We start from the raw sequence: 22220 nt of genomic DNA, 5'->3' as shown, positions 1-22220 counted from the left end.
TCCTAGTTAACATTTGTCAGGTCACCTCTGACCAAGAAATGTGATTTCCATTGCCTTGTTTATAACAGTTTTTTGCCGTCCCTTATTCTAGGTGAAGGCAGTTGTTCTGGATCCAGCAAATGGGTTTAATGTGGATCGAATTCTGACAAAACATGATGTTCAAAACCTTATTAAGGTAAAACTAAGTCATGATGTTCAGAACCTGATTGCACAATATTTCTAAATATCAGGTTCATTCTGATATGCGGCTTTATATTTTTTGTCTGTTACCCTGTCCAGTGTAACGGCCCAGCCATACAGGAGATCCAGATACATTTATGGGTTGTGACTCCTGCTCATCAGACAAGCTGATGGTGGGAGCTATGAAGTGATGATTGCAGCCTGAGCCTGTAAGGAGGAAACTCCAGCTATTATACACCAACCACAGCTTCAGACTGGCTCAAAGGCATGCATGCCAGAATCCTTAGGGAGGCACAGATTCTGTCCCATGATCCGAGAAATGCTGCTGCAACAGCTGGATTGTTGAGAGAGGGTTGGTCAGGACCAGATTTAAGATTCTGGTGCCCATAGTTAGGACCCGAGAGTGTGTGGGGGTGTGTATGTTTGGAGGTAGATGAGGGGAGGGGAAGATGAAGGGGGAAGAGTGCCACAGTAGATTCCCTTTTGAAGCACAGCTCTAAAGCAAGTGGGAGCAAGTCCTCTTTGATCCAGGTATTTGGCGCCTTCAGAATTTCTTGTGGCTAAATCTGGGCCTGGTTGGTGCTGTGACTTAATTTGGAAAAACCACCTGGTTGCCATTGAAAAAAAGGTTAACATTGTAGCAAGGAATAACTGGAGTTATCGTCAACAAAAGGAAATAATTTGAAGAACTGAAAAACACACACTGAGCAACATTCTTCTATTAGAGTTGGCAATTAAGGTCCATGTGATTATAAGGTGTCCAGTCCTGATTATCTAACACTCATCCTAATGCAGTCTAGTGCTTTCTATCCTATATAATGCATAGAGATGGATATTCAAAAACTAGGAATAATTTCTGATAATTTGATCCTGACATGGATTTTAGTTGCTGACACTTGAAGGTTTTCCAGCTCTATGACCTCATCAAAATTAGTCCATTACTAATATTACCTTAGGTCGATGACAAGCAGTCTGCCTGAAATGCGATCCATTTTTGGATATTATCTAATGATGTGCCAGAGGAGAGCCCCATGGAGTCCCTTGTTACTCTTTTTTTAACAAAATCTATCTCACTAATTGGATAGTAATTGGTGAGAGCCCCTTGATTCTAAAAATGGTAGTACATCCAAGCTATATAAACTATAAAAATAAATCCTTTTGAGATTCTACTTTAAGGTGGATTGCAGATTGTGTAATTTTAATTGCTCTTTAGGAGTAGTATAACAAAGGGAGCTCTCATTTGTATGATTTGTATACTCTGAAAGAAATTTTGGCTGCTGCTTTCATCTCATATGGGATTCAGACTCACTCAGAGGACAGCATAGATAATTTTGAGATTGCTGGCATATATGTTTAAAGTCCTAAAAAGATAAACTACTACCTCATCCTCTTTTCATACTTTTCCTTGCTCTAGATCTCTTGTTACCTACCATGCCCATTCCCTGCATTGCTCAAATCTAAATCCAATGGGCAAAAGTGACAAAAGGATTGAAAAATGAACATTTTCATTATTCAGTCTTACTGCACTCATCTGTAGAAAACTGGATGGCTTGCTGTAACATACAAGAAAGTAAGTTAATCAATGGCCATCTAGTGGTATCATAAACCAAGTGTAAGGCACAAAATGTCAGCATGAAAGAATGGGGAATCTTTTTTTCTTCATTTTACTGCTTATCAAAGGTTTTCTTTCCTTCTTTCAACTGAGTAGCATTAGTGAAAGCCCTCAGGTAATGAGTATTTGGATACAAACTAGCAATTCTGTCTTTTTGTTATTGTTTACCTGCCTTTGTACTACAGAAGTCTTTATGCAAAACATTATACAGACTCCTCCTGATCTCACTAGGATTAAATGTGAAATTCTGTATGCACCCAGTCTGAGAAAAATGAAACAGGAGTTTTTAAAAAATGGAATACGTGGCTGATTTTTGTGGCAGTCCAGTCATCATTTTACCTGTGGCGCCTACCCGCAGACGTTCTTGTGTACATTTAAGCCCATACAAAAGAAGTTGATTTTCAGATGCAGGGTACTTGCGTGAATTGTGCATGAATATTGGAGGTAATTTTCAAAGGTGTTACATAAGTAAATGTAACATACTATCATAGCAATTTTCAAAAGCCCATTTACGTGCAGGGACGGTAACTTTAAAACAAGCGGACATATGTTTAAATTTTAAATCATGTGCACAAATACACGCACATGATTTAAAATACCCCTGCTGTGCATATGTGAACTCCTAATTTTAAGCCGTTACACGAGCAAACTTCACATATCTTCCTTAGGACCTTGTTGGCTTTAATGTGCACAGGTATGCAGATTTTAAAACATGCTCACATGAAGGACATTCCCAGTTTTACAGTTAGTCCTCCAGTTTGTTCAGTCCATTTTGAAGTCATTCTGACCCATCTGGTTCTTCAGCCTGCATTCCTCCCAGCTGACCCAGACCATTCATCCAATCGTTTTAGACCTTAACCAAGATTTATACAGACTTGTACCTCATCAAGAGCAGAAGTAAACATGCGCAGCTAACAGCCTGCCCACGCTGTGGCCGCAGGATTTAAAATACGGATTTACACGTATAACTGTTGGGCCCACTCTGAAACGCCCCTGACACAGCCTAACTCTGCCCCTCTTTAATTTTACTCTTGCCCGCGTATATGCTGCTTTTAAAATATGTGTTGCTGATGGGCATATATGGGCCTTTTAATGTGAACAACAATTTTATAATTCACCCCTTAAAGTGCATTTACACATGTAAAACCCAGTTTTAATCATGCAAATCCTTTTGAAAATCACCCCCATAGTGATTGTGCAGCTAAAAGTACACATGTAGCATTTACACATTTCAAAATGATGGCAGAGGTTAGGCTTATTATCCCTACATAATTTCTCAATACTCCTCCAAAATACCCCAGGAATATCTCAGTTCCATATAGCCAAAAGTATGCATCTGCTTCCTGGAGGCTAAACATTCATTCGCCTGGATATGGCTGACTTAGATGTGGTTTAACCACATTTATACATATGTAAAAGGTGCCTGTCTTTGAAAATTTACCCCAAGAAATTTAAATATGAGAATGTTTTAAGCATCAGAGTGCTTATAGATATAGGGGAAAATAAAAGTCCTACCCAGACAATATTTTCTCACAAGGTCACAAGTTTTGGATTCTTGCAAAATACTTCACTGTCATTTCCTGTTTTATAGAGACTTTTTTCTACTTGAGTCTTCTAATCTAGGCTATATAGAAAGTGTGACACTTGATTTTGATGTTTAGGAGGTATGTCAATAGTAATTAGCTCTGTCTATATGTTTTTATTTTCTTAGCTCTGTGTCGATAAACTGCTTGACACGAAAAATCCATCCCTGGATACAATAAAGATGCAAGTTTACTTTGATATGAATTATACCAACAGAGGTAATGTACCTGGCATAATATATATCTAAAACATAATATTTTTGTGCTACTGTAAATGGCTTGCCAGGTTCTTATGGCCTGGATTGGCCACTGTTGGAAACAGGATGCTGGGCTTGATGGTCCCTTGGTCTGACCCAGTATGGCATGTTCTTATGTTCTTAAACCTGACAGAACGTTCCTGTTTTGCTTAGATTGCACAGTCTTAAAACGTGTGGTTGAAATCAATTAGAGATCTCTATGGCAACCTATGTTTTAAAATTCTCAAATACAGCAGGAATCTTTCTTTTTATCTTTCTCCCTCCCCACATCTCCAGAGCATACATCTCAAGACTTTTCACTTAACTCCCATTTAACAAACTGCTTAGCAGGCATTTGCTTCATTTTTAAATATTTTTTTCTCCTAGGACAAGCAGGATGGTAGCCTTCACTCATGGGTGACATCATCAGATGGAGCCTGGCACGGAAAACTTCTGTCAAAGTTTTTAGAACTTTCACTAGGCACATTGAGCATGCCCAGCATCCCACTATCCACATAGGGTCCCCCTTCAGTCTCTTCTTTTCCATGGAGCTGTTTCCTCACAGGTTTTTGGAGCTCTGCTCTTTAGTGTCTTTTTCTCAGTATTTTTCTGCGCCGGGTCCCCCTTCTCCTGTCGGTGCTTAAGAGTAGCATGGTAAGTCTTTTGTACCTTCTTTGCGGTTGATTCCTGGCTGTGCCGTTCTCGCCAATGCCGCCAGTGCCTGCAGACCAGTTCTATCACATATCCACATGAGGTCTGCATCCTCTGCCTGGGGGCATCGCATGATGTCCCACTACCTTCTAGAGCAGAACTTCCCAAAATGTGGGTCAGGACCCCAAATGGGGTCACACAATCTTCAGCTGGGGTCCAAGTGCCTTATGTGACAGCACTCTTTAGGTGCCAGCAGAAGCAGCTTTAGTAGTGGAAGCCAGCACACACTCAAAGAACCTGCAATGGACCTGTCAGCCAGCACACACTCAAAGAACCTGCAATGACACTGTCTTTTGCATGAATTTCTGTGGTAACAGGAAGCCCTCCGCAAGGAGGGATCAGGGCTGCTGTAGGGCCTGTGAGTTTGCTCTAGCTCACAGGCCCTGTGGTGACTTCATTACTAATGCTGCTGCTGCTTGCAGATGACATCAGGCTTGGAAACAGCTATGAGAGAAGGGGAGGACTGAGTGTCTATGGGCCAGTGTAGATTGCCACTGCTCCTTTCTCTCCACCAACCACTGAACCAAGAGAAAAATGTTGCCCCTGTCATCAGTTTGCATTCTCTTCCCCCTGATGTCATCCACCTAATGCCCATATCCCAAAGGAAAATGTTACCACTGATTCTGGCCAGTTGGATGTTTGGAGAAGGAGCTATTTGAAGAAAGGGATGAGGGGCGAGAGGGTTTTTTTGGTTTGGATAAGGTGGAGATGGATTCGCTGTGGAGAGGGATTAGTTCTGGAGAGTGAGAGAGGGAATGACAGATCGACTGAGGGATTTAAAAGGCGTGGAGGGGAGGAGATGAGGCTGGAAGGTGAGAGAGGGGGTGGAGGGGAGGAGAAGAGGCTGGAAGGTGAGAGAGGGGATGACAGGAAGGAGACAATGGGATATGGGGTGAGAAGGAGTGGATTACAGAGGTTCAACTGGGAGATGCGAAAAGGGTTGAAGAAGATGGAAGAGAAGGGATTGGCGGGGGATGTGAGAGATGCAGAGGTTGAATTATAGCTGAGCAACAATGAAAAGAATCTAGAATGGAAAAAGAAACATGGAAAAGAAAAGAGATCATAAATTTAAGGGGGGAAATAATAGCAAAAGTAAAAGCAGAAAATGAATTCTAGCAGTGAGAAAACACATTCCAACAGTGTTTTTTATTTTTAGGGTAATTTTCAATGTTACCATGGAACTTGTGGGCCTGCAAGTTTCCCAGGGAGCTTCCCTCTGAAAATCTGGTGGTGGATTGGTGGTGCAGGGATTCTTTCCTCCCATATACTTTGCAGGCACAAAACATGTGGGTTAAAATCCACTTGAAATCCTTGCACATCTTTAGGGGGCATGCTCTAACCCCGACTCTTTCCCCTCCACACAGAGTGCATGCAGGCAGGGGACAGGCGTAAATCCTTTTCAGAATTACCTTTTTTACCTTTTGGAGATACTAATGCTTTTGTACCTAAAATGAGAAAATCCTTGTTTTATTTTGCAAGTGTACCCCTCTGGGTATTCTATAGGACCTATCTTTTTTTTTTTTTTGACCTGACAGTTTCTTCCAGATCAGTTGAGCCAGCCTTTATTGGGCTATAACACCATAAGCCTTTATTCAAAACTACTCAGATTTTCCCCTATTTTATCCCCCCCTAATTTGCATGCACACTGTATTATTTATTTTGATCACCCTGTAAAAAGAGTCTAGGTCTACAGCTGAGTCTTTTTCCGTCGATAAGCAGGCTTATTTAGCCATGCTGTCTGGGTGACATCATCTGGGCGTCACGGGGTGGAGCTTTTTCTCTCTAAGCTTGAGAGCTTTTGTGTGTGCGGCTGCGCGGTTGTTCCCATGTTCCTCCAGCTGATCTTCTCAGTTTTGTTTTTTTCCATGCACGGACATGGACATGTGAAAAGAGCTCTCTCATTTTCTCCTCAAAAAAACAAAAGCACTTTTAAGTGCTACTATGCTGGGAAGATCATGTCGGTGACATGTGGACACAACTACTGTTGCTTGTGTCTTGATCCTGACCATGATCAGGCAGCCTATAGGAACTGTGGGAGAATGTCTCCCCGGGGCCAGCTTCAGAGAGCTGCAAAAAATTTCAAAATTGAGGGAAGAGGCATCGGGATCCTATGCCCTTCTTTGAGGGAGGGAAGGTCCACGCAATCCTCACCTGGGCCGAAAACTCAACACCTCGACCCAGTAAGACTGGACCATTCGTTGGGATCCAACGAATATACGATAAAGGCCAATAAAGCTTCGACAGCTTCATCCTCGACGCACGTTGCGTCGAAATATAAGGCAGTGTCGCACCAACTGACGCATGAAGTGTTGATTCATATGAGACCAACGCAATCCATAGTGTCAAAGCAACCAATTTCAGCGTCAAAGTCAATGAAGGATAAAGCATCGGCACACTCGATGCTATCCAACACTTCGAGCAAATTGGTGCAGGCGAAGGCGTCCAAAACATTGACACAGTCAGAAGCGTCAAAAAAATTGACACATGTCAAAGTGTCAAAGTCAACGCAAGTAACAACATCGACATAACAGACATCGAAGCACGATGCAACATCGCGCAATTCGAAGCATGGCAATTCAAAGAGTCTTAGAGAACCAGGAACAACTCTTACTAAGTCAATTAAAGGTATCCTCTCCTTGGACCAATCCTTCTGAACCCAACGTTCCAATAAATATCAACGCACTTTCCAAATTTATTATTCGGCCAGAGCATTCACCGCCACACTCCTGTCAAGGCAGTGTCAGATCTCATAGATCTTTATTGCAGTTATCTGACCAGGAATTAGAGGCATCTCCAGTGGAAATGGCTTCCTCCCTAGATACGACTCACTTGATCGGGAACTTTTCTTAAAGGACCAGAAGCATTCCTGCTTTCCACAAGAAAGACCCATTTTCCCACTAAGAGAACCTCCAGTGTCCAGCCTAAAGTGCCAAAAGCAAAAATTCTCACTGCAGCACTTCCCCCACCCAAGAAGATCTGCAGAATGGAATCCTCCTCTGAGCCCTCGTTGTACAGAGATAAGAGGATGTGGAGTAAAGTGCCAGGTACAACTGCTGAGGAAATGATGTTGTAGATCACCTCTATTCTTAAACATTTCTTTCCCAACTTGCCTTCTCAGCAGGTGCCTATCTCTCCTAAGTAACCAGTCCCTTCCAAAGAGAACTGTTCCCATCAATCTGAGCACTCTACATCACCTGTGAGTATGAGACTTAGTCCACAAGATACAGATAGTCCTCCTTCCTCACCAGACCTGGCCAACCACCTGAGGACTCACTGTTAGCCTCTCCTGGAAGCTCAACGGGCATCCCATCTGACCCATTAGAGGAGCAACCTCAACCTTCCTCACTCCCGGAAGATTTAACCTACTCAAAATTTTTAGAAAAAGTAGGATCCCTATTGAAAGTAGAAACTCGCAAGATTCCTGATCCAAGAGCGGAAACAATGGATATATTAAGAATTTTGGAGGTTCCGTTGGAACTAACTGCTCTTCCTTCCCATGCAACATTGGATTCATTTATGGATAAAGCATGGGAATCCCCCCACACCATAGTACCAACATCCTGAAAATTAGACTTAAAATACAGGATGCAAAAATCAACCCACTATAGCAACATGCAAATCCACATACATCAGTAGTGGTAGAATCAGCCATGAAGAAGGCAAAGAAAACCAGACTGCATTCAAATATGCCTCCAGTTAAAGACAACAAGTTGCTGGATGAATTTGGACAGAAGTTGTTTCAAAATTCAATGTTAAATGCCCATATTCAACACCACCAATTTTATATTTATTTATTTATTTATTTAAAGACTTTTTATATACCGGTATTAGTGGGGAACATCATACCAGTTTACATTCGAACATTTAAGCTTGGAAAATACATATTAACAGGGAGTTGACAACCGGGAGGGGGTAACAAGATGCAGTATGGAAATATAGATTAAAAAAACAAAAACAACTAGAAAACCTTAACATAAGGCACGTAATAATCACATTCAGCCCGATCCAGTAAAGTCCGTGGGAGAGCGGACTAATGCCCGCTCTCCCGGCGCGCGCACCGGCCCCTCGCCGGTGCGCGCGATCCAGTATTTAAATTAGGCGACGCGGTGCAAACGAGGAAAAGGAGGCGCTAGGGACACTAGCGCGTCCCTAGCGCCTCCTTTTGGCCTGGAGCGGCGGCTGTCAGCGGGTTTGACAGCCGACGCTCAATTTTGCCAGCGTCGGTTCTCGAGCCCGCTGACAGCCACGGGCTCGGAAACCGGACGCCGGCAAAATTGAGCGTCCGGTTTTCGGCCCGACAGTCGCGGGCCGAATTCAAATTTTTTTTTTTTTTTTTTTTTTTACTTTTTTTACTTTTGGGGACCTCCGACTTAATATCGCTATGATATTAAGTCGGAGGGTGCACAGAAAAGCAGTTTTTACTGCTTTTCTGTGCACTTCCCTGGCGCCGGAAGAAATTAGCGCCGACCTTTGGGCGGCGCTAATTTCTTAGAGTAAAATGTGCGGCTTGGCTGCACATTTTACTTACTGGATCGCTCGGGAATACCTAATAGGGCCATCAACATGCATTTGCATGTTGAGGGCGCTATTAGGTGCCGCGGGTGGGCCGCGTGTTTTCCTCCCCTTACTGAATAAGGGGTAAGGGAAAACACGCGTCCAGAGCAGGGTGACAGTGCGCTCCGACGGAGCACACTTTACTGGATCGACCTGATTGTGAGGGGCTTTTGGGCTGTCAGATGGGAAAAACTATTTTGGATATGCTCTTTTAGATCTATTCTGGATAAGCTCGTTTAAATAACCAGGTTTTTAGATACTTTTAAAATTTAATCATGCATGGTTCAAGACGCAGGTTGGGAGGCAGGGAGTTCCAGAAGGCGGGACCAGCAATTGAGAAGGCACGGTCGCGTGTGGAGGAAAGATGGGCTATTTTCAGTGATGGTACAAGTAGGGTGCCTTTGTTTGCAGTTCTGATGGGTAGGGTGGAGTAGGGAGCGTTGAAAGGAATGTCTAACCATTTGGAGTTGTGGGCATGAATAGATCTGTGTACTATGGTCAATGTCTTGTAGTGAATGCGGGAGGGGATGGAGAGCCAATGGAGGTCTCTAAGGATGGGGGTGATATGTTCATGTTTACGGGTATTTGCGATAAGTCTTGCTGTGGCGTTTTGTAGCATTTGTAGAGGTTTTATTGTAGAGTAGGGGAGCCCTAGGAAGAGTGCATTACAGTAGTCCAGTTTGGGAAGTATGGTGGCTTGGATCACTGTACGAAACTCTTGGTTGTATAGTAGTGGTCTGAGCTTTTTAAGTACATTGAGTTTGAAGAAACCTGCTTTGAGAATGGAGTTTACGTAGTTTTTCATGTTTAGTTGATGATCAAGGAGAACTCCTAGGTCCTTTACAGATGGTTGTGCTGTGGGAGGGTTGAGTTTCGGATCGATAGTTAGGGGGGGGGAGGCCTGGGAGGAGATAACCAGGAGTTCAGTTTTATTTGTATTGAGAGCAAGATGGAGGTTGGTGAGCAGGGAGTTGATGGCCGCAAGGCAACTTTCCCAGTGCTTTAAGGCATCAGAGATGGAGTTGTGGATGGGGATGATGATCTGGACATCATCAGCGTAGAGATAGAATTTTAGTTTAAGATTGGTGAGAAGTTGGCAGAGTGGGGTGATGTAGACATTAAAGAGGGTGGATGAAAGTGATGAACCTTGTGGCACTCCTTGATGCAAGGTGTGGGGGGTGGATGTGGTGTTGCCAATTTTAACAGAGAACTTCCTGTTTGATAAGAAGGATTTGAACCAGGCGAGTGCTAGGCCTGTGATGCCAATGTTTTCTAAACGGGTCAGGAGGTGTTGATGGCTGATGGTGTCGAAGGCTGCTGAGATATGGAGAAGGGCGAGGAGGTAGCTGTGTCCTTGACCCATGCCTCTGAGGAGGTGGTCAGATAGAGAGAGGAGTAGCGATTCCATGTTAAAGTGTTTTCGGAAGCCGAATTGAAAGGCATGGAGGATAGCATGATTTTCGAGGAAGTCCATGAGTTGTGAATTAACAACTCTTTCCATTAGCTTGGCAATGAAAGGGAGGTTAGAGATTGGGCGAAAATTGGCAGATCTTTCGGGTCCAAGGAGGGTTTCTTTAGGAGGGGTTTGACTACCGCATGCTTGAGTGAGTCTGGGACAGATCCTTGGGCGAGAGAGCAGTTGATGAGATCTGCTATAGCTCTGGCTATGGAGTTAGGGATGGCTAGAAGGGCTTTGGAGGGGATAGTGTCGTTGGGGTGGGAGGAAGGTTTGAGTTTTCTGAGGATGTTTTCAACTTCTTTGGAGGAAGTGAAGTCGAGGGCAGTCATTGTGGGTTGGGAGGGTGTAGGGACGGAGGGTAGGGTGGGGGGTACAGTTAGTGGGGTGGGGGAATCTTGAAAGGAGGTTAGAGATTTTACTCTGGAAGTAGTTGGCAAGTTCTTCACATTTGGATGCTGCATCAGAGTCAGGTATCGTGGGGGGGATAGGTGTGGTGAGGCTTGAGACGTAGAAGAAAAGTACTTTGGGGTTGAATCTGAAATCGTGGATTTTTCTGGCGTAGAAATCTTGTTTGTGTTTTTGGGTTGCGAGTCTGTAGCTGTGTAGAGCAGTTTTGTAGATGGAGGAGTGTTGTGGAGTTGGGTCCTTGCGCCATTTTCTCTCCTTTTGCCTGAGATTGTTTTTTAGGGTCTTTAGCTCTGGAGAGTACCATGGCTTTGTAGGTTTCGAGGTGGTACTTATGACTCGTTTGGAGATTGGGCAAAACTTGTTGGCAATGTCTCCTGTGAGGTTATTCCAGGATGCCAGTGCTGTGTCAGGATCGGAGTAGACAAGGCTGGGTAAGGAAGTCAATAGTGCAGCTGCAAGCTCATCGCTAGGACAGGATTTTCTGGATATTATGGTGGTGCAGAGAGTGTTGTTGTTTGGGGGAGGGACGTTGATGGAGAGGAGGCCTTCTATTAGGTAATGGTCGGACCAGGGAACAGGGGTACAAGTGGGAGTGGAGGGTTCAATGAAATTAGAATTGATAAAGATCAGGTCCAGAGTGTGTCCGGCTTTGTGTGTGGGGGATGCTATAATTTGCTGGAAACCTATAGCATGGAGGGACTGAATGAAGGTTTCGCATGATGAGGAGAGGGGTAAGGAGTCTACATGGAGATTGAAGTCTCCGAGGATAATGGAAGGGATATCAGTTTTTATCGCGTCAATAAGGAATTCAATTAAAGGTGAGGGGTCAGACTCGAGGAAGGTAGGGGGGGCGTACACTAAATAGATTTGGAATGCGTCAGATCTAAAGAGGCCTATTTCAAGTTTGGGTGGAGAGGTTATGCGGGTGGGTTTGAGATTTAGATGTTTCTTAGTTGCCAAGAGGATACCTCTGCCTCTTTTTTTGGGCCTGTGGATAGAGAAAATTTCATATGAGGGGGTGGGGAGTTGGTTGATGAGGGCAGTATCTGAGTCTTTAAACCATGTCTCAGTGACAGCACAGATATCTGGTTTACAGTCGATTAGGATATCATCGAGAATGGGGGTCTTTTTAGATAGGGATTGTGCATTGAAGGGTATTAAGGAGAGGCTGGTGAGGCCTAAGAGTTGTGTCAGTGGGGAGATAAGGATAGGGATGAGGGATTTGCGAAGAGGGGGGGGATGGATGGGCACAGGAGAGGGATAGTCTGGAACGTGGATAATGGATACGGGGGATGGGGTAGGATGCCATTGGGGATTATTGGCAAGGAACAGAGGGGATGGACAGTGTAGGAAGTATCGGGGGGGGGAGTATGAGTATGTGAAAGTATTACAGCAGGTGAATGGTACAGCAGGTAAATGGTGCAGATTGATATGGCAAACACAGAGAACTCTTTTTGAATTGAATGGGGAAGAGCGAACGGTTGTGTAAAGTGCAATGGTAGTTACGGTTGGTGGAGGATGAAGTCCAGTTGAGAATCGTCAGGTCTGTCAGTGTGGGGTTCATCATTGGTTCTGTGGTGAAGGGGTGCTCACTAAGGGGCGCACCAAGGGGCAGGCCCCTTTGGTGTGCTCCTTAGGTGCGCAACGCCAGGCGTGCGACGTCTGTTAGCTGCTTCCCTAATGAAGAGTCTGAGGGTAGTTGGTCGCTGCCTCTGATGTCGTCGGGGGGGGCGGGTTCTTCGACCGCATGGGGGAGGACTGGCGAGAGGCGTCCTCGGGACCCCGGCAATGGCGTTGGGGGCTTGGGCTTAGGGACCCCGGTGGGTCTGGGTGCCAAAAGCGCTGAGCCGCGGGTGCAGAGAAGCCGGCAGAGAGAGGAGGAAGGCAGGTAGGGACTTGCCTTTTGTTCCCTGCTGGTCGCTGCCTCTGATGTTGTCGGGGGGGGGGGGGGGCGGGTTCTTCGGCCGCATGGGGGAGGACCGGCGAGAGGCGTCCTCGGGACCCCGGCAATGGCGTCGGGGGCTTGGGTTCAGGGACCCCGGTGGGTCTGGGCGCCGAAAGCGCTGAGCCGTGGGTGCAGAGAAGCCGGCAGAGAGAGGAGGAAGGCAGGTAGGGACTTGCCTTTTGTTCCCTGCTGGTTGTTGCCTCTGACGAAACCATTTGTTTCGGTGTCACAGGGAGACACAGAAATGCTACAACTTTTCATTGACCTTCAGGAAGGTTTACAATATTTGTTGAGAATGGTATACAAGGCCTTTGACACATCTGCCAGATCTTCGGCGGCATCCTTCGCAGCTAGACGCATGGCGTGGCTTTGCTTCAGTAGTATACATGAGGATGTTCACAAAAAGTTAGCCAACTTACTGTGCACAAGTGACAACCTTTTTGGGGAAAAGCTGAGAGAAAGTCTCTCAGATAAAAGAACAAAATGTAGCGGTACAATCACTGACTTCCCCTACTGACAGTCAAACTACCACCAGAAAATACTATACTCAATACAAAAGAGGATACTACCAGAGAAGACCATATAGAAGGTACCAACTATATTATCACCCATATAGGTCTCCCTCTTACCAGCAGTCAATACTGCAGGGACAACAACCTCCACAAAGAAACCGTCAGAAAGGTCAAAGTCCCCAAAAACCTCAACAGTAACAGCCCCAAAAACAACAAAGTTTTTTAAAACATCAGTCACAACACCATTTCATGTCGGGGGTAGTATTTCATCTTTCTTCCAGACCTGGTCCAGAACCACAACCGATTAGTGGGTCCTCAACATAATATCCCAAGAGTACAAACTATAGTTCACTCATCCTCCCAAATTACCTCATCATCATATAAGAGCCATAAGATCGCATTCTCACATTCCCATGCTTCACCCTGAAGTAACAGCTCTACTAAACCAGATGTCAATCCATTCACTTCTGCCTTCTCAAATCAACAAGGGCTACTATTCCAAATATTTCCTCATTCCCAAAAAAAACAGGAGGTCTTCATCCCATTTTGGACTTGTGATCTCTCAAGTGGCAAAAATTCAAAATGATCTCTTTGAAATCATCCTCCCATTTCTATAACCTAACGACTGGATGTGGTCTCTGGACCTGAAGGATGCATAAAACATTTGATGGAAACAATTCAGTGTTTGGAAGAATTGGGATGATCATAAACTATGAAAAAATCCCACCTCCATCCCACCCAGACTCTGCAGTTTATTGGAGCAAGATTCATACATCTATTTCCAGGGCATTTCTGCCTAACAACAGAGCCCAGACTCTGCACTCTCAGTGCCTGTCTTTCCAACATCAAACTTATACCACAGTATGCCAAATACTAATCTTATTGGAATACATGACAGCAGCAATACATGTGGTTCCCAATACCTGTTTCACATGAGGTGATTACAATGGGGATTAAAGTCTCAATGGAATCATAAGAACATAAGAACATGCCATACTGGGTCAGACCAAGGGTCCATCAAGCCCAGCATCCTGTTTCCAACAGAGGCCAATCCAGGCCATAAGAACCTGGCAAGTACCCAAACACTAAGTCTATTCCATGCTACTGTTGCTAGTAATAGCAGTGGCTGTTTTCTAAGTCAGCTTAATTAATAGAAGGTAATGGACTTCTCCTCCAAGAACTTATCCAATCCTTTTTTAAACCCAGCTCCACCAACTGCACTAACCACATCCTCTGCCAACAAATTCCAGAGTTTAATTGTGCATTGAGTGAAAAAGAACTTTCTCTGATTAGTTTTAAATGTGCCACATGCTAACTTCATGGAGTGCCCCCTAGTCTTTCTATTATCCGAAAGAGTAAATAACTGTTTCACATTAACCCATTCTAGACCTCTCATGATTTTAAACACCTCTACCTCCCCCCTCAGCCGTTTCTTCTCCAAGCTGAAAAGTCCTAACCTCTTTAGTCTTTCCTCATAGGGAAGCTGTTCCATTCCCTTTATCATTTTGGTTGCCCTTCTCTGTACCTTCTCCATCGCAACTATATCTCTTTTGAGATGCGATGACCAGAATTATACACAGTATTCAAGGCGTGGTCTCACCATGGAGCGATACAGAGGCATTATGACATTTTCTGTTTTATTCACCAATCAACGTAGAAAGCCCATGTCGAAGATGAGTCGCATCTCAGCCTCAATGAAAAGATACATTTCCTGGTAACTGAGGCCTTCCGTATTGACAAAGGGAGCACCATTCAGAATTCCCCTTCATGAACTATTAATAACAATGAATCCTTCAACAAAGGACTGGGGGACTCATCTTCTTCATCTAAAGGCACAGGGTTTGTGGTTCCCAGCAGAATGCCGGTTTCAGATAAATCTATTGAAATTGAGAGTAATAAAGAATGCATTGCACACTTTCCAATCAACCATTCAGAACAAGTCTGTAATGATACACATGGACAACCAAGTAGCCCTGTTCTATATATTCAAACAGGGAGGGTCAGGTTCCAAGATTCTCTGCAAAGAGGCGGTGCAAATTGGCGAATGACAGAGGAAAACAATCCTTCAAGCATCTTATCTGCCAGGACTTGCAAATACAAAAGCAGACAAACTCAGCAGAATCTTCCACCCCCACAAATGGTCACTAAACCAAGTGGTAGCGGAGGATCTTTTCAGTCACTGGGGAACTCCATGCTTAGACCTTTTTGCATCAGAGGACAACATGAAGCTGAGCACCTTTTGCTCATTTCTTCCCAGCACATGGCGATTATCCTAGGATGCCCTTCTGATTCCATGGTGAAGGAGCCTAATGTATGCCTATCCCCCAATTCCACTAATATCACACATGATTCAAAAATGCATAGCGGACAGAGCAGATATGATACTCATCGCTCCAGCGATCAGAAAAGCCAAAAAGCAAACAGAATGTTAGGAATTATTAAGAAGGGAATGGAAAATAAAACGGAGGATGTCATAATGCCTTTGTATCTCTCCATGGTGAGACCGCACTTGAATACTGTTTGCAGTTCTGGTCACCGCATCTCAAAAAGAATATAGTTGCACTGAAGAAAGTGCAGAGAAGGGTGACCAAAATGATAAGGGACATAGAATGACTGCCTGAGGGGGGATATGATAGAAGTCGTCAGAATCATGATTGGACTTGAACAATTTAATGTAAATAGGTTATTTACTCTCTCAGATAATAGAAGGACCAGGTGGCACTCCATGAAGTTAGCAAGAAGCTCATTTAAAACAAATCGAAGAAAATTCTTTTTCAGTCAGCGCATAATTAAGGTCTGGAATTCATTGCCAGAGGATGTGGTTATAGCAGTTAGTGTAACTGGGTTTTAAAAAGTTTGGATAAGTTCCTAGAGGATAAATCGATAAACTGCTATGATGGTAATTAATAAGCAATAGTAGCTTGTGATCTATGTAATGTTTAGGTACTTGCCAGGTACTTGTGACTTGGATTGGCCACTGTTGGAAACAGGATACTGGGCTCGATGGACCCTTGGTCTGACCCAGTATGGCATATCTTATGTTCTTATGTTATGTTTTTATGGTATGCTTATTTAGTGCTCCTCTCGATTCAACCACCAATTTTTTCTAGGGAACAGCCTGCATCTTCTGACACAAGAGAGAGGAAGTCTCATCCACCTGATGCACTCTTCCCGCTCATTCTCCATGCTCTCAGGTGGAGGGAGGTCTTATGGCATTTCCAGCTTCCATCCCATATCACAGATGTATTAATAGCAGCTAGAAAACCATCCAAAAGGAAAAAATATTCCAATTGGTGCAACCAGCAGAAAATTGACCCTTTCACTTACTCCCTGAGGGATTTACTGACATATTTACAATCTCTTTCTATGTCAGGCTTAGCAGTCACATTCATATGTATACACCTAAATGCTATAGCGGCTTATCACACAACAGATCGAAGTTCCACAATTTCTTCTCATCCTCTCATTTTAAGATTTGTGAGAGGTTTAACACGGATTCATCCACCAATACAAAAGCTTCTGGTACTATGGGATGTAAATATTGTCCTTGAAAGCTTGATGGAAGCTCCCTTCAAACCCATGGAGTCTGCATCCTTAAAGCATCTCACTTGGAAAGTACTCTTTCTCGTCGCAATCACATCAGTGAGGCGAGAAAGTGAACGTCAAGCCCTGGTAGTTAATTATCCATACCTTCAATTCCACCATGATAAGGTTTTGTTGCATACCCATCCATCCTTTTTACCAAAAGTGGTTTCAGCCTTCCACCTAAACCAGTCAATCTCATTACCCACCTTCTTTCCGAAGCTGCATACCAACAGAAAACAGAAAGCAATTCACACATTGGAATGCAAAAGAGCATTAGTGTATTACAAAAGGAAAACTCGAGTAATTAGGCACATTTCCCAACTTTTCATATATTTTAATCCAAATGACCCTGGTAAACTGGTCTCCAAAAGGACACTATCAAATTGGATAACTCATTGTATCCAAATCTGTTACTCATCAAATTCAAAAATTCTACATAATCCAATCAAGGTGCATCAGGTCAGAGCTACAGTGACCTTGCTAGTGCACCTGCACAATGTACCAATTCAAGAAATCTGCAGGGCAGCAACATGGTCATCAATTCATGTCTCTACATCCCATTACTGCCTGGACCAACAGTCAGCAGCAGACAGTGCATTGGGATCAACAGTCTTACATCATGTCCAACAACATTAATGGCTGGCCACAGGTGATAGATTGCTTCTATCTAGAAGTGATCTGGTAACGCAAGCAACCTATCTGTTTGGGACTCCCAGACAGCATGGCTAAATCAACCTGCTTATCGATGGAAAAAAGCAAGTCTGCTTACCATAAATGGTGTTTTCCATAGATAGCAGGATGATTTAGCCGTGTGCCTTCCCTCCTCCCTGGACAGCTATCTGCTACACTCAGACATCTGCTTGGAAATCAACTGAGGAGATCATCTCGAGAAGCATGAGAACAACCGCGCAGCTGCAAACACAAAAGCTCTCGAGCTTAGAGAGAAAAGGCTCTGTCCTTTGACACCCGGATGATGTCACCCAGTCAGCATAGCTAATCATCCTGCTCTCTATGGAAAAAACACCATTTAGGATAAGCAAACTTCCTTTTTGAAACATCAACTGCTAAAAGACCATAGGCATGCTCTGTCAGAATGCTAGAAGTAGATCCCCCAGCAGCTCGGGTTAATTCTAAGGCAAGAATTAGAACATTCTGTGGCAATGTTTGCAAAATACTGCTGTCATCATGAGTTATATATTGCATTCATTTGCATAAAAGTTTTCAAAATGTTAAAGACTTGTACATTATAGAAATGAAGTAGTTTTCCAATATATCATATCTGAGTATATTTTTTTCTCCTTTTTTGGTGTATTTGATTCTTTTCACTGTTTCAGTGTTAACATTTTTTATTTTGTAATTCTTTGTATCTTCTTCTCTCACACCTTTCCACATTACAGCTTGTTTTTTTCCTTCCTAAATGTGCCTTTTCTCTTGCCTGCCTCCACCCCTCTACTATTCTTTGCTGTCTAGCATTTTTTCCTCCGTTTCTCCCAGGTGACCCCCCCCCACCCCGCCTTTCCTCTTAAACAGCCTTATCACCTAATCCCTCATCCCTCCTGTCCTCTCATCTCCTTCTACAATCTATCCTCTCCCTTTTTCTCCCCCATCCCTGGACCTCTGTTCACCTTCTTGGCACCCCCATCCTCAAAATTCTCTTCCTCCACTCTATTTTGTTCTCCATGCCTGGACCTCTATCTTTTTCTCTTCCCTCTTCCATTCTCTCTCCCTCTCCATCTATTCTCTTTCATTTCCTCCAGTCCCTTTCCTGCCTCCATTCCTTTTTTTCCTCCATTGAATCCTATCCTCCTCTCCCCATCCACAACCAATCCTATCTTTCCTTGCTCCTCACTGACAGAAGGAGTAAAGTGGCACTTCAAGTCAAGTTTGCCACCTCCTGCAGCCTGGCCCAGATATGCAATTTGAATCTCTTAAACTCAGGAAGCGGGGGTTTCACAAGTCTATACCGCAGTCAGGACCACCAAAAGCTGTGGTGTAGCCATACTTATACACAAGGCAGTATCTTTTCAACTAATTAAATCCATTAGACACTAAAGGCCGGTATATAATTCTTTTAGGGAAAATAATGGGGATTGAAATTATTCTGGCCTCAGCATATGCCCCTAATAGCTCTGATCATTCTTTTTTTTCTGGCTTACTTACTCAACTATCCCAACTTGGGGACTACCCTATTATTCTGGGAGGGGACCTTACTTGCATTATAGATCCTCAATTAGACCGTTACCCTCCTAGGAAGGAGCATCCTTTAAGGGAAAACAAAGGCCCATGGTTTCTATGTAATAATCTTCACATGTTGGATTTGTGGAGAACCTTGCATCCAGGGGAGTGCGACTTTACCCACTTAGCCCGAGCCCATCCCTCCAAAACCCAAATTGATTATTTATTAATCTCCGAGTCTCTGCTCCAAAGATTCACCACAGCCTCTATTAGGTACCTGATTATATCAGATCACTGTCCGGTGATAGGGAGCATGACCCTGGGCAAAGCGTGAGGCAAGGGGCAATGGAGGATGCCCGCTTATTTAGCCAGGGATCCCGAGTTTCCAGGCTATCTAAGGCGTAAATGGAAAGATTTTGATCAGTTCGATGGGCAACACCTCAGTAAACCCACTCTAATTTGGGAAACAGCAAAAGTGGTGCTTCGAGGGGATATTATTAGTTATATATCCCATAGATGGCAAGCAATGCAGGCAGAGTTAATACGCGTAGAGTCCCGCTTGAGATCTCAGAAGCGTACCCTCTTATGGGCCGATACAGTAAATCCCGCGGGAGAGCCAGCGCTCCGAGGCGAGCGTCTGCTCTCCCAACGCGCGCCCAGGCCAGGCTCCTGGGCGTGCGAACAAGTATTTAAATGAGGGCCCGCGGTAAAAAGAGGCGCTAGGGACACTAGCGCGTCCCTAGCGCCTCCTTTTTGACAGGAGCAGCGGCTGTCAGTGGGTTTGACAGCCGACGCTCAATTTTTCCGGCTTCGGTTCTCGAGCCCGCTGACAGCCACAGGTTTGGAAAGTGGACGTCAGCATAATTGAGCGTCCATCTTGCGGGTCGCGGGCACATTTTAAATTTTCTTTTTTTAAATTTTAAATTTTTTTTATTTTTGGGACTTTTCTGTACACTTTCCCGGTGCCGGCAGAAATTAAAATGTGCGGCATGGCTCTACCAAAACCGACGCGCTATTACCCCTTACTGTATAAGGGGTAAAAATAGCGCGTCAAAAACGCACGGCCAAAAGTGGGCTAACGGAGCGCACTGTACTGTATCGGCCTGTTCGTGAGCTCTTCAGTCAGAGATTTGGAAGAGTTCAAGGCCACTCAGACAGCACTCAATTCCATGCTTCAGGAAAGGGCACAGGGATCGATTTGCAATTTGAAATATCAACTTTTCCAATTTGGGAACAAATCTGGATGTTTAATGGCACGGCTATTAAAAAGCCAGGAATCCTCCAAATTTATTTTGAGTATTCAGGATATAACTGGATGCCTCAAAACATCGTCTTTAGATATAGCACAAGTGTTTTCCGATTTTTATAAAAAATTGTACTCTGCAGACCCAGTTAATTCTGCAGATATTAATAAGTTTTTACAACATATTTCCTGTCCTACCTTGGCGGACGGGGCATTGCAGAAATTGAACCAAGACATATCCCCAGAAGAAGTCTCTGAGGCTATAAAATCTCTGCCTGAATTAAAAGCACTGGGTCCCGATGGCCTTGACTCTCATTTCTACAAATCTTTACTCCCTGATATTTCTGAAAAGCTTTGTGTTTTATATGAGGATATCTCTGCGCAATGCACTATGCCTGTAACTATGAGAGCAGCCACAATAGTAGTTCTACCAAAACCGTGTAGGGATAGCCAACTCCCCTCTTCATACCAACCGATATCCCTTTTAAATTTAGATATCAAAATATATGCTAAGATATTAGTAAATAGGTTGAAACATGTAATGCCAGTACTTATCTCACCTGACCAAGTGGGCTTTGTCCATGGGAAACGCTTGACGGTTAACATTCACAAGGTGCAAGCGTCCCTGGAGAGGTGTGAACTTGCTGCTATAGCAAACCCTCTTCTGGTCAGTTGCGACGCAGAAAAGGCGTTTGATTGTGTGGCATGGCCTTTTTTTGCGAAGCGTACTAGACAAATTTGGTTTTGTGGGAAAATTTTTTCAATACATTCAGATACTTTATTTTAACCCCACAGCCAGGATACTGGTCATTGGCCTTCTACCAGAGGAACTTTCCCTCTGTAGAGGAACTTGTCAGGGATGCCCCTTGTCTCCACTGCTATTTATTTTAACAGTAGAACCCTTGGTTACTAAATTAAGGGAGTCATCCGAGGTTTCAGGAATAATGGTGGGCCCCCTCCAATATAAAGCTTTATTATTCGCTAATGACATTTTGCTCCTTCTCTCAAATGCCAAGAGAGCTCTCCCAGTGGCCTTGCAAATTTTTGCGGAATACCAGCTGGTATCTGGATTCAAACTCAGTTTAGACAAGACCGAAGCACTGGATGTTTCTGGGCATCTGAGACAAGAGTGGGGGAACTTCCCGGTGTAATGGGCAGGAGACTTTATTAAATACCTGGGAATCTATCTTCACAAACGCCCATCTCAATGGTATAATATTAATATTCTCACAATGGTAGACAAAATGCACCAGAAGTTAGCCAGCTGGCAAAATCTCCCTTTGTCCTTGCAGGATCGCATCGCAGCTATAAAAATGGTTTTGGCCCCAAAACTCCTATACCTTTTCTTGATGCTCCCAGTAGTGTTTCAGTCTAGGGAACAACGTGTGTTACAGAAAAGTATGGGTTCCTTTATTTGGAGAGAGAAACGGGCGAGGATATCATTCCAGACATTAATCGCCCCATGGGCTCAAGGTAGGTTCAGTGTCCCTAATTTTAGAGCTTACTCATGGGCGGCCAACCTTCACTTTCTAGGAGACTGGTTAAATTACACTTCTGAATATATTGATTTGGCTTTTTGTACTGTTGGGTTTGTGGCATATTGTGGACTCTTGGTCGAAGTGGCGATCCCCAGTCACTAATGACCCGTGGCTCTGGGTCTTCAGAATGGCGAATGGTCAATCCAAGATTGACGCCATTAAATTGTATGGCGGATTCTGGAGCACAACATAAGGGTGCTGGCCTCGGGTCATTTTGAAAACCCAGAGCTGTTGAGCAGGAGTGACTAGCGATCACTCCTGCCCCTGGAAGACCTGCCAGTCAGGTAAGAACTGGGTTAGAAGGTTGGAGGGGGTTTGAGAAGGGCCAGAAGGGATCTTTTTTATTTGGGGGACAGGAGGAGAGACCCAGAACAGGTGGCTTTTACTTTTTTAATGGTGGCAGCTGCTTCAAAGTGAAATGAAAAACAACTACATTTTGTTTGGTTTTTCTTTCATTTCAGTTTGAAAATGAAACAAAA

At 44.0% G+C, this 22220-nt stretch overlaps 1 protein-coding gene across 1 annotated transcript in view; it reads left to right on the top strand.

Annotated features, from left to right (window-relative positions):
• CFAP206 (cilia and flagella associated protein 206) overlaps positions 1–22220 on the top strand; it is a 236876-nt gene that overhangs the window by 21707 nt on the left and 192949 nt on the right. Inside the window, exons 3-4 of the mRNA XM_029595447.1 lie at positions 92–175; positions 3504–3594. Of these exons, the coding sequence (XP_029451307.1) occupies positions 92–175; positions 3504–3594 (175 nt within the window). The remainder of the gene's footprint in view (positions 1–91; positions 176–3503; positions 3595–22220) is intronic.

Source organism: Rhinatrema bivittatum, chromosome 3 (assembly GCF_901001135.1).
Source record: "Rhinatrema bivittatum chromosome 3, aRhiBiv1.1, whole genome shotgun sequence".
Taxonomy (NCBI): domain Eukaryota; kingdom Metazoa; phylum Chordata; class Amphibia; order Gymnophiona; family Rhinatrematidae; genus Rhinatrema; species Rhinatrema bivittatum.
This window is presented reverse-complemented; position numbering and strand designations above follow the sequence as displayed.